This window comes from Oncorhynchus tshawytscha, linkage group LG15 (assembly GCF_018296145.1).
Source record: "Oncorhynchus tshawytscha isolate Ot180627B linkage group LG15, Otsh_v2.0, whole genome shotgun sequence".
Lineage (NCBI taxonomy): Eukaryota > Metazoa > Chordata > Actinopteri > Salmoniformes > Salmonidae > Oncorhynchus > Oncorhynchus tshawytscha.
In genome coordinates this window covers 1,839,708-1,852,976 of record NC_056443.1, presented here as the reverse complement: position 1 = coordinate 1,852,976, position 13,269 = coordinate 1,839,708, and the positions used below count along the sequence as shown (strand labels likewise).

General features: G+C 47.2%; 1 protein-coding gene across 1 annotated transcript in view; it reads left to right on the top strand.

Annotated features, from left to right (window-relative positions):
• LOC112267806 (ankyrin repeat and sterile alpha motif domain-containing protein 1B) overlaps nt 1–13,269 on the top strand; it is a 326,014-nt gene that overhangs the window by 123,993 nt on the left and 188,752 nt on the right. The window contains 3 exon segments of the mRNA XM_042297888.1: nt 2,301–2,377; nt 2,509–2,619; nt 9,087–9,218. Of these exon segments, the coding sequence (XP_042153822.1) occupies nt 2,301–2,377; nt 2,509–2,619; nt 9,087–9,218 (320 nt within the window).

Sequence of the window (13,269 nt, the reverse complement as noted above, 5' to 3'; positions counted from 1 at the left end):
GAGAGAGGGTGTGGTGGAGAAAGGAGGAGGAGGAGAGAGGGTGGTGCTTTCAGGTCTGTGAAGGCCAGTGAACGAGGGCAGACCGGAGGAACTACTTCCAGGATTAGAACGCCGCCACACAGAGAGGAACATATTAAGGTGTTGACGTGTATTTGGCCAGGTCTGCTCTCTTTAGTTAATTTGTTCAGTAGAAACAACCCCAGTTTGATCCATCATCATTATGTACTGTAGTACTCTGTCTCTAGCTGTTTTCACTGAAGGAAATACCATCGGTGAGCAGGTCACTCCAAGATGTGTGTGTGCCACAGTGGCAGAAGCTAGATATTGATTCCAAAAGAGGCCACAGAGAAAAGTAGATTGAAAGAGAGAGAGTGATGGAGAAAGAGGCTTCTTCTCTTTTGACTTCAGCTCTCTTTCTCACCTCTCCATTCTTTACCAGCCTTACATGTCACAATTAACGCTAATTGTTGAAAACATATTGTATTTTTCCCCCTTCCTTTGACGATACACAATCTCCTCTCCCCCTCTCCTATCTTCTCTCTCTCCCCCTCTCCCATCTTCTCTCTCTCCCCGTCTCCCATCTCCTCTCTCTCCCCGTCTCCCATCTTCTCTCTCTCCCCTCTCCCATCCTCTCTCTCCCCGTCTCCCATCCTCTCTCTCCCCGTCTCCCATCCTCTCTCTCCCCGTCTCCCATCCTCTCTCTCCCCCTCTCCCATCCTCTCTCTCCCCCTCTCCCATCCTCTCTCCCCCTCTCCCATCTTCTCTCTCCCCTCTCCCATCTTCTCTCTCCCCCTCTCCCATCTTCTCTCTCCCCGTCTCCCATCTTCTCTCTCTCCCCGTCTCCCATCTTCTCTCTCTCCCCCTCTCCCATCTTCTCTCCCTCCCCCTCTCCCATCTTCTCTCCCTCCCCCTCTCCCATCTCCTCCCTCCCCTCTCCCATCTCCTCTCTCCCCTCTCCCATCTCCTCTCTCCCCTCTCCCATCTCCTCTCTCCCCCTCTCCCATCTCCCTCTCCCCTCTCCCATCTCCTCTCTCCCCCTCTCCCATCTCCTCTCTCCCCCTCTCCCATCTCCCATCTTCTCTCTCCCCTCTCCCATCTTCTCTCCCCTCTCCCATCTTCTCTCTCCCCCTCTCCCATCTTCTCTCCCCTCTCCCATCTTCTCTCTCCCCCTCTCCCATCTTCTCTCTCCCCCTCTCCCATCCTCTCTCTCTCCCCTCTCTCTCCCCCTCTCCCATCTTCTCTCTCTCCCCCTCTCCCATCCTCTCTCTCTCCCCTCTCCCATCCTCTCTCTCCCCCTCCCATCCTCTCTCCCCATCTCTCCATCTCCTCTCTCCCCGTCTCCCATCTTCTCTCTCTCCCCCTCTCCCATCTCCTCTCTCTCCCCATATCTCTCCATCTCCTCTCTCCCCTCTCCCATCTCCTCTCTCCCCTCTCCCATCTTCTCTCTCCCCCTCTCCCATCTTCTCTCTCCCCCTCTCCCATCTTCTCTCTCCCCTCTCCCATCTTCTCTCTCCCCTCTCCCATCTTCTCTCTCCCCCTCTCCCATCCTCTCTCTCTCCCTCTCTCTCCCCCTCTCCCATCTTCTCTCTCTCCCCCTCTCCCATCCTCTCTCTCTCCCCCTCTCCCATCCTCTCTCTCCCCCTCCCATCCCTCTCCCCATCTCTCCATCTCCTCTCTCCCCGTCTCCCATCTTCTCTCTCTCCCCCTCTCCCATCTCCTCCTCTCATCTCCTCCTCATCTTCTCTCTCGCCCCCTCTCCCATCTTCTCTCTCTTCCCCTCTCCCATCTTCTCTCTCTTCGCCCCCTCTCCCATCTTCTCTCTCGCCCCCTCTCCCATCTTCTCTCTCGCCCCCTCTCCCATCTTCTCTCTCGCCCCCTCTCCCATCTCTCTCTCCCCCTCTCCCATCTCTCTCTCCCCCTCCCATCCTCTCTCCCCATCTCTCCATCTCCTCTCTCCCCGTCTCCCATCTTCTCTCTCTCCCCTCTCCCATCTCCTCTCTCATCTCCTCTCTCATCTTCTCTCTCGCCCCCTCTCCCATCTTCTCTCTCTTCCCCACTCCCATCTTCTATCTCTCCCCATATCTCTCCATCTCCTCTCTCTCCCCTCTCCCATCTTCTCTCTCTCCCCCTCTCCCATCTTCTCTCTCTCCCCCTCTCCCATCTTCTATCTCTCCCCATATCTCTCCATCTCCTTTCTCCCCATATCTCCCCTCTCTCCCCTTGTAATCTCTCTCCTTCGCTCCCTATACTCCTCCCTCTCCCCCATCTCCTTCCCCCCTCCTCCTCCTCCTCCTCCCCAGATGATGCTGTGACAGGGGAGCTCTCCAAGCTGCTGAATGAGATGAAGATGTGTCGGGACAGAGACTACTCCTTTGAGGTGTGTTATGTTGTTATTCTCTTCATCTTTATCTTATAGATTCTTGTGTTGTCTTTGGAATCATTGCTGATGCTTGTGGTGATCAAACCAAGTCATTAAATTAGTACCCGACTCCACTCTCCTCTACTTAGGAGCTCTGCCAGACCATCTCATCCCACTCTCATTCCATGGAGAGCTTTGGCAGCGGTCACCTATCAGACGAAGAGCGACGCAGTAACGGCACCCTGAGCAGAGTCAGAAAGGTGAGCACCATTTTGGATCAGGGAGGGTGGATGGGACCAGGGGTAATCAAGGGGGATGTGGAGGGTGGGGACCATTTTGGATCAGGGAGGGTGGATGGGACCAGGGGTAATCAAGGGGGATGTGGAGGGTGGGGACCATTTTGGATCAGGGAGGGTGGATGGGACCAGGGGTAATCAAGGGGGATGTGGAGGGTGAGGACCATTTTCGCAATTTTGGGTCTGTGGTATCGTACGGTCGTATTGTTATTCTTAGATTGGAAAACCATGTTCTACTGCATCACTCTGGGGTCCATTACTGTAGTAGCATTTAGTCACCAGGAGAGGGCAGCCTCAGACACGCTGTGGGGCAGATATGTTTACTGAGCAAAAACAAACTCAACATTCAACAATTTCAAAGATTTTACTGGGTTACCGTTCATGTAAGGAAATCAGTCAATGTAAATAAATAAATTAGGGCCTAATCTTTTGATTTCACATGACTGGGAAAACAGAAACATCTATTAGTCACAGATACCTTAAACATAAAGTAGGGGCGGAGATCAGAAAACCAGTCAGCACCTGGTGTGACCACTATTTGCCTCACGCTGCCTCACGCTGCCTCACGCTGCGAATAGAGTTGATCAGGATGATGATTGTGGGCTGTGGAATGTTGTCCCACTCCTCATCAATGGCTGTGCGAAGTTGCTGGATATTGGCGGGAACTCGAACACGCTGTCGTGCAAGTCGATCCAGAGCATCTCATACGTGCTCAATGGGTGACATATCTGGTGAGTATGCAGGCCATGAAGGAACTGGGACATTTTCAGCTACCAGGAATTGTGTACAGATCCTTGCGACATGCTGTAACTTGAGGTGAAGGAGACGGATGAATGGCACGACAACGGGCCTCAGGAACTCGTCACAGTATCTCTGTGCATTCAAATTGCCATCAATAAATACGCGTGTTTGTTGTCCGTAGCTTATGCCTGTCCATACCATAACCTCACTGCCACCATGCGGCACTCTGTTCACAACGTTGACATCAGCAAACCTCTCGCCCACACATCTGCCTGGTACAGTTGAAACAGTATTCATCTGTGAAGAGCACACTTCTCCAGGGAGCCAGTGACCATCGAAGGTGAGCCTTTGCCCACTGAAGTCGGTTACGACGCTGAACTGCAGTCAGGTCAAGACCCTGGTGAGGATGATGAGCACGCAGATGAGCTTCCCTTAGACGTTTTCTGATAGTTTGTGCAGAAATTCTTCAGTTATGCAAACCCACACATTCATCAGCTGTCCGGGTGGCTGGTCTCAGATGATCCCGCAGGTGAAGAAGTCAGATGTGGAAGTCCTGGGTTGATGTGGTTACACATGGTCTGCGGTTGTGAGGCCTGTTGGACGTACTGCCAAATTCTCTAAAACAACATTGGAGGCGGCTTATGGTAGAGAAATTAATATTACATTCTCTGGTAACTGCTCTTGTGGACATTCCTGCAGTCAGCATGCCAATTGCACACTCCATCAAAACTTGAGACATCTGTGGCATTATGTTGTGTGACAAAACTGCACATTTTTAGTGGCCTTTTGTCCCCAGCACAGGATCCACCTGTGTAATGACATGCTGTTTAATCAGCTTCTTGATATCCCACACTTGTCAGGTGGTGGATTGTCATGTCAAAGGATACATTCTCACTAACAAGGATGTGAACAAAATGTTAGCGAAATACGTTTTTTGTACATATGGAACATCTCTGGGATCTGGCTGGGCCACTCAACCATAAAGATAGGTGGAGTGCTGCAGAAATGGTTATCCTTCTGGAAGGTTCCACCATCTCCACAGAGGAACTCTGTCAGAGTGACCATCGTGTTCTTGGTCACCTCCCAAACCAAGGCCCTTCTCCCCCGATTGCTCAGTTTGGCTGGGCGGCCAGCTCTAGGAAGAGTCTTGGTGGTTCCAAACTTCTTCCATTTTAGAATGATTGAGTCCACTGTGTTCTTGGGGACCTTCATGCTGCAGACATTTTTTGGTACCCTTCCCCAGACCTGTGCCCAACACAAGCTCTTATGACAATTCCTTCCACCTCATGGCTTGGTTTTTGCTTCATGCACTGTCAACTGTGGGACCTTATATAGACAGGTTTGTGCCTTTCCAAATCATGTCCAATCAATAGAATTTACCACAGATGGACTCCAAGTTGTAGAAACATCTCAAGGATGATCCATGGAAAACGGGTTGCACCTGAGCTCAATTTCAAGTTTCAAGGGTCTGAATACTTATGTAAATAAGGTATTCCTGTTTTAAATTTCTAATACATTTGCTAAAATAAAATGAAAGCTGTTTTCTTTGTCATTATGGGGTATTGTGTGGAGATTGAAGAGGGAAAAAATGAATGTGTTGGAATACTTTCAGAATGCACTGTACATTTCCGCTCAGTATAGAACATCCTCCTTCCTTCTGTAAAGTAACCACTGATCTGACATGACTGGATTGGTGAAAGACATGTAATGGAGTCCTTGCTTTACATCAAATCAGTGATTTTGCTGGAATTCACTTGAAGGAAGGTAGTAAGGTAGGAAGGAAGGCTGCGTGTTTTAGTATTAGAACAAGGCCTTGGTCAGCCTAGCTTCACCCCTGAGAGCTGATTGGTAGAAGGGCTTTCATCATGGCGACAGGGGTCCAGTTTCTCTCGTTTCCAGGGAGATTGATACCTGTGGCGTTTGGCGCGGCACACTAACAGGAATTGATCTGGTCTGAATCAAACCACTGTCGCTGTGTGTGTGGTGGGAGTGGGTGGCTTGATGGAGCAACAGCCTCTGGGCAGGCCTTGCCTTGGTTTAATAGAAGCACAAACACGTCTCAATCAGTTACACACTGAGGCGACGATGTAGGCGCAAACACACACACAGAGAGCACATGTAATGGAGAGGGTTACGAACAGTATGTATTAGATTTTGTGTCTTCATGGTCAGTGTCTGTATGTGTGTGTCTCGTACTTATTTGTATGGCTGTCTATGGATCTGGATGTATGAATATGTCCCCTGCGCCCATACAGGCCTATGTGCTCATTTGTATGCATGCACCTCCATTAGCATGGCACACTGTAAATGTCAGAGAGCGATGCAGCATCTGTCCATCAGACAGACTGATGAATAAAAACATGGTCACCTCCCATATCTGCTGTAGGACACACTCATCAACTTCCTGGTTCCAGAGCTGAGGTATAACCATAGACAAAGTGTTGGATGTCTATGTGTGTAGCCCACTGCCCTCCTCACTACGTCTGCTGTACACTACAGAAGGGCCTCGCTGGCTACGGAAAAGCCTCTTGGCAACGAAATCCACATGCTGGTTACTGAATAGAACAAGTCAACAGCCAGGTCACAAATAGGTGTTCATTATGTTTGTTTAATAATGATGTGACATCATTGGTGGCCCGTACCGACATGGCCTTGGTGGCCCGTACCGACATGGCCTTGGTGGCCCGTACCGACAGGGCCTTGGTGGCCCGTACCGACAGGGCCTTGGTGGCCCGTACCGACATGGCCTTGGTGGCCCGTACCGACATGGCCTTGTCACGTGTGATTGTAAGATAACCATTGACAATTGACAACACAGTCAAGCCCACACTACCTTTAATAGTAGCACACAACAAACCAGCTTTTTCCCCACTAAACATAGTACATTGTGGTGTCAAGGAGTCCAACGACTCTACTCCCAGGCTTCCAAAGGGCCTAGCTCTGACAAATCACCTCTACCGTTCAACAGAGAACAAGAAATATTCATTAGATAGCACATGCTAATATTATTCCACCAAATGAGTGTATCATCATTCAACTGAGCAGACCTGGAAGGACCTGGCTGCCTGGGTCCATGTTGAAGCCTGTGTCCCAAATGGAACCCTTTCTGGCAGTGTTTATGGCACCCTTTCTAGATCAAAGTAGTGCCCTAGTATGTAGGGAATAGGGTCCAATTTGGGACATGGAAAAATAATAATGGTATCAGTGTTAAGCCCATCTAATAGACCTGCAGTGTGGTGTGTGTGTGTGTGTGTGTGTGTGTGTGTGTGTGTGTGTGTGTGTGTGTGTGTGTGTGTGTGTGTGTGTGTGTGTGTGTGTGTGTGTGTGTGTGTGTGTGTGTGTGAGAGAGATGATTATTGTGTGTTTTGTAGAGTATGTCTATATTGCATTTTGTTTAGTCTCATAAGACTGGTGACCTTCTGGTGCTTCCATTTATTTTCTACAGAAATGTCTCTCCCTCTCCTCCTTACTCCATCTGCCCCTCTCTATCATTCTTTCTCTCTCTCTGTTGCTGTCTTGCTCTTTCTCCATTTCCCCTGCCTCTCTGCCTCTCAATCTCACTGGGACCTTGGGCCGCTGCATCATTTGGGTCACTGATATTATCAGGAGACAAAACCCCTTTCACAAGACCTGTCTAAACATATATCCTCTTGGCAATACAGACCCTGTGAAAAGGGCATATTGTGTGTGTTAGCGTGCACGTGTGTGTGTATTATTTGTTTGTCAGGATCCCCGGTAGCTTTTGCAGAAGCAGTTGCTGCTCTTCCAGGGGTCCACAAAAAACACTGAACATTACAAAGTAACAAAACACTGATAGACAAGGAAAGTCACACACATTTTAAATACAATTATATACAAACAATGCAACAAAAATAATGTGTGTGTGTGTTTGTCCCCGCCAGTCCATGAGTTGTTTTTTTAATCAGTATTTTTTAAGGTCCTTTTGCTGTTTGAGTAATGGGAGATAGAAGAGAGTTCCGTGCGATCATGGCTCTGTATAACATTTGTGAATTTGTTTTGGACTTGGGGACTGTGAAGAGACCCCTGGTGGGATGTCTTGTGGGGTGTGAATGAGTGTCTGAGCTGAACGTTATTTGATTATGCAGACAGACTGGTATTTTCGTCACAGTAATATTTCTCATTAAAACTAGGAGAAGCAGTTAATCTCTTGTCAACCCTCAACTAGGAAAGACTAGCATGCATGTTGTTGATGTTAGTTCTGTATGTGCAGTTAAGTGTTCTGCTTTGTTTATGAGCCAGCTGCAGTTTTGCTACTGACTGTTTCCTTATTTAGAATTTCAGTGAGCTCACTGGCTTTGAGTGCTGTAAAGTGTGAAATCATCCGCATACGTAGGCATTCTAGTTTTGTGTAAGACCAACGGCAAATAATTTGTTAAAATAGAGAAGAGTAACGGCCCAAGGCAACTGCCTTGAGGGATACCTCATTGTAGATATCTGATGTTAAAGACGATTCCATTGAAGAACACTGGGTTCTATTTGATAAATAACTCTCCAACCATGTGTTGGCAGGTGATGTAAAGCCATACCAAGTGTGTTGTTTTCAATAATAATGTATGATCAATAACATCAGACTGCACTGAAATCTAACAATACAGCTCCAACTATCATCTTATTATACATTTATTTTAACCAATCAGTCATCTGAGTCAGTGCAGTACAAGTTGAATGTCCTTCTCTATATGCATGCTGAATCAGTAGTTAACTTGTTCTCTGAAAAATAGTGTTGTATTTGATCAAACACAATTATCTCTATCAGTTAACTAAAAATAGGCAGCAAACTGATAGGGCGGGTGTTAGCGCCAGCAAAGGGTGCTTTACTATTTTTAGGCAGTGGAATTACTTTTACTTCCTTCCACACCTGTGGACACACACACTCCTTCAGGCTTTGGTTAAAGATCTAGCCAATAGGGGTGGTGATATAGTCTGCAACCATTCAATAGTTTACCATCAAGGTTGTCTATACCTGGTGGCTTATCATTATTGATGGATAAAAACTGTTTTTCCACCTCTCCCAAACTAACTTGACTGAATTGAAAACAGCAATCAGCAAACCTTCATTATTAAATACTTTATACCAAAATATGATGTTTTACTGTTTCACTTCTGAGTTTTTCCACTACTAGTGAAAATAGTAATTTGAAATGATACCAAAAGGTTTTGTTATGAAAGGCCCATCAACTTCAGTGAATGATGGAGATGAATTGGGTCACGAAAATCGTCATTTATCTTTGTTTGGTAATACTTTCTTCTTTTTGTTTAGTTTAGTTTCAACATTTCCCAATTGACATTATGTCGACCAATCGGCAGAGCAGCCTGACTTGTTTGCCACCTCTTTTGCATAATTTCTTTGAAACATAAAATATTTCAGTTCGTCATCAATCCAGGAGGATCTAACAGTTCCCACGGTTAGTTTCTTAACAGGTGCTTGTCAACAATTTGCATGAATAGTTTTCAAAAGACTTCCAGTTCTGCATCTGGATTCACTTCCTCATACATATCAGACCAACACATTTTTTACATCTTCAATATGGTATTGTGTGTTCTCTGTAGTGATCTGGAGTATGGCTGTGTGAGATTCAGTGTGTGTGTGTGTGTGTGTGTGTGTGTGTGTGTGTGTGTGTTGTGAGTGTGTGTTTTAAATTAGCCGTGTGTATTGTATCTCTCTGCAGCGGCCCACTCCCCCACTTCCCCCGGCCCAGGAGGAAGAGGAGGGGGAGAAGAGCTGTGGCCCCGCTGGGTTCTGGGAGGCCCTCACACCCTGCAACGGTTGTCACAACCTGGGCTTCTCCAGCCTGTCACAGGTACGCACACACCTCCCCCTGTCACTTGTAATTCCTACTCCTCCTGTCATTACTTTAACTGATAACCATTGTTATGGAGTGCCAGTATACTATGCTATAATTGCCCTGTCTCAATCATAAGTCATTCTAATGGCCTGTTTCCCAGTTTGCATGGCTTGTTGCCTCTGAAACCCTCAGTTAATATACATCACCCAGCAGAATGCAGCTCTGCTGGGCCATGTAGCAATATGTTTATGTATTTCCATGACTAATACAGATCAGTGGATGTCGTCTTCCGTTTTGCGCTTGGTGTGTGTTTGTCGTTGTGTTGCCGTGAGCACCACATAGTATCTCTCTCGACCGCTTGCTCTCTTTCACGATCTATCTTTCTGACTATCTGTCTTTCTGACTATCTGTCTTTCTGACTGTCAATCTTTGACTGTCTTTCTGACTGTCTGACTGTCTGTCTTTCTCACTATCTACAGTTGAAGTCAGAATTTACATACACCTTAGCCAAATACATTTAAACTCGGTTTTTCACAATTCCTGACATATAATCGCAGTAAACATTCCCTGTTTTAGGTCAGTTAGGATCACCACTTTATTTTAAGAATGTGAAATGTCAGAATAATAGCAGAGAGCATGATGTATTTCAGCTTTTATTTCTTTCATCACATTCCCAGTAGGTCATGGGGCGGCAGGGTAGCCTAGTGGTTAGAGCGTTGGACTAGTAACCGGAAGGTTGCAAGTTCAAACCTGTTCCTAGGCCGTCATTGAAAATAAGAATGTGTTCTTAACTGATCTTGCATAGTTAAATAAAGGTAAAATAAAATAAAAAAATAAAAAACATACACTCAATTAGTATTTGGTAGCATTGCCTTTAAATTGTTTAACTAGGGTCAAACCTTTCGGGTAGCTTTCTACAAGCTTCCCACAATAAGTTGGGTGAATTTTGGCCCATTCCTCCTGACAGAGCTGGTGTAACTGAGTCAGGTTTGTAGGCCTCCTTGCTCACACACGCTTTTTCAATTCTGCCCACAAATTTTCTATGGGATTGAGGTCAGGGCTTTGTGATGGCCACTCCAATACCAAGTATGCTTGGGGTCATTGTCTATTTGGAAGACCCATTTGCGACCAAGCTTTAACTTCCTGACTGATGTCTTTGAGATGTTGCTTCAATATATCCACATAATTTTCCATCCTCATGACGCCATCTATTTTGTGAAGTGCACCAGTCCCTCCTGCAGTAAACACCCCCACAACATGATGCTGCCATGCTTCACGGTTGGGATGATGTTCTTCGGCTTGCAAGCCCCCTTTTTCCTCCAAACATACATACATAATGGTCATTATGGCCAAACAGTTTTATTTTTGTCTTATCAGACCAGAGGACATTTCCCCAAAAAGTACGATCTTTGTCCATGTGCAGTTGCAAACCGTAGTCTGGCTTTTTATGGTGGTTTTGGAGCAGTGGATTCTTCCTTGCTGAGTGGTACCTTGGTACCTGAGTGGCCGTGGCTTTTGGAAATAGCTCCCAAGGATGAACCAGACTTGTGTAGGTCTACAATTTTTTGGTTCTGAGGTCTTGGCTGATTTCTTTTGATTTTCCCATGATGTCAAGCAAAGAGGCACTGAGTTTGAAGGTAGGCCTTGAAATACATCAAATGATGTCAATTAGCCTATCAGAAGCTTCAAAAACCATGACATCATTTTCTGGAATTTTCCAAGCTGTTTAAAGGCACAGTCAACTTAGTGTATGTAAACTTCTGACCCACTGGAATTGTGATACAGTGAAATAATCTGTCTTAAAATAATTGTTGGAAGAATTACTCTTGTCATGCACAAAGTAGATGTCCTAACCAACTTGCCAAAACTATATTAACAAGAAATTTGTGGAGTGGTTAAAAAACTATTTTTTTCCCCCCTTTTCCCTTTTCCCTCTTCTCCTCCTGTCTCCCCCTTTTCCCTTTCCCCTCTCCCCTCCTGTCTCCCCCTTTTCCCTCTCCCCTCCTGTCTCCCCTTTTCCCTTTCCCCTCTCCCCTCCTGCTTCCCCCTCTTCCCTCTCCCCTCCTGTCTCCCCCTTTCCCCTCCCTCTCCCCCCTCCTGCCCCCTTTCCCCTCACACTCTCCTGGCCCCCTTTCCCCTCCCTCTCCCCCTCCTGTCTCCCCCTCTGTCCTCCCCCTCTGTCCTCCCTCTCTCCCCCTCTTCCCTCCTGTGTCTGGCCCACAGCCTGGCTAGAGTTAACTATCTATCAACACCTGGGTCTCTGTGTGGTGAGGGATGATGGGCCTGGGATGGAGTCCCTGACCGATTAGCAGGGTCCACTTTTGGGATTTTGTGTGTGTGTGTGTGTACATTTTGTTCTCAACTAGCCTCATTTTGGTTTCAACTAGCCCAAAATTCTCCCCGCACCTGCTCTCCCTGTCCCCAAGGCAATCAGCTCCCTCCTGATTGGTTTGTCACGGTGACCTCTCAACAAGGAAATAATATTACTTATAACAGGATGCTTCAACTAGTCCTGGAACTTTCAAAGTGTTTGTTCAACCAATCAACTACTCAACACAATCTTCACAAAATATCCATCTGTATTGTTTCATTTTAGAGGTTAAATTGAAAGTAAGAACGCATTTTCTGCACCAATGTCCACCACCAAAGCAGACTTACTCCACACCTCCTCAGTCTCCCTCCCTTTTTCTCTCCTCCTTCTCTCCATCTGTTCTTCTCTCCTTCCTCCTCTCATCCGTCCGGTTTGTCAGATTGTCAGAGTGATGGCAGTCCCACTGGGCTCTGTTCTCTTCCTATTTTTAAGTGGTGAAATGTCTCTCTCTCACTTTCCACTCGGTTTCACTTCTTCGCTTTTTCTCCACAACTTTCTTTCCCCTTGGCCTCACCCCCCATCTCTCTCTCTCTCTCCTTCCCTACATCACCCCCATCTCTCTCTCTCTCCTTCCCTACATCAGCCCACATCTCTCTCTCTCTCTCCTTCCCTACATCAGCCCACATCTCTCTCTCTCCTTCCCTACATCACCCCCCATCCATCTCCCTCTCCTTCCCTACATCACCCCCATCTCTCCCTCTCCTTCCCTACATCACCCCACATCTCTCTCTCTCCTTCCCTACATCAGCCCACATCTCTCTCTCTCCTTCCCTACCTCAGCCCACATCTCTCTCTCTCCTTCCCTACCTCAGCCCACATCTCTCTCTCTCTCTCCTTCCCTACATCAGCCCACATCTCTTTCTCCACATTTCTCTCTCACTGTCTGACAGAAGTGTGCTAATCGCTGTATCGATCGCCGTGGTACCGAGGTCTCAGCTGTCACTCAAGCTGTCAGTCAGAGAGACGGACTGTACTCTGATGTATGCTGCAGAGGGTGACTGTAAAAGGCTGCTCTGTGTGTGTGTGTGTGTGTGTGTGTGTGTGTGTGTGTGTGAGAGACAGCCACAGGAGCAACCCCAAGTCATCATCAAACATCTTTCATTGCCACAGTTCCTATATATGGGCATTGAGAAGGTGGAAAAACGTGTCATTCTCTGTCGCATGTCTTGCATATGTGTGTTTGAGCGGAGGGGGTTCCATCTCTCTTCTCACACAGACGTGGATCCTCTGTCCTCTCCATGTGAACGCAGACTGATGCCATGACAACCAAGGACCATTTTAGGTGTGTGTGTTTGGTAAAGCGGTGCGGGGTTCCTTCAGCTGAAAGTACGGCTTAGAGGAAAAAAGGTATGAACTTTTTCACTGTGGAGCCCCTGCAGAGAGAACGATGGGGAGAGATGGGGGGAGAGAGGGAAGGCAAAGGTTTCACACGGTTGCTAGGCAACACAGAAATTCATAAAGTAGCAGGCGTGGGATATCCGCCCACCACAACCATTGACAAATCTGTACCAGATCAGGTCAGGTGCGTCAGAGCACTGCGCAATATCAGACACACACGCATACGGAAACACACACCCACACACATACGCACAGGAATGCATGGCTGCACGCTGCACGGCTGTACGCACGCAAATTGGGCCTAGTGCTCCCAAGTGGTGCAGCGGTCTAAGACACTGCATCACAGTGCTAGAGGCG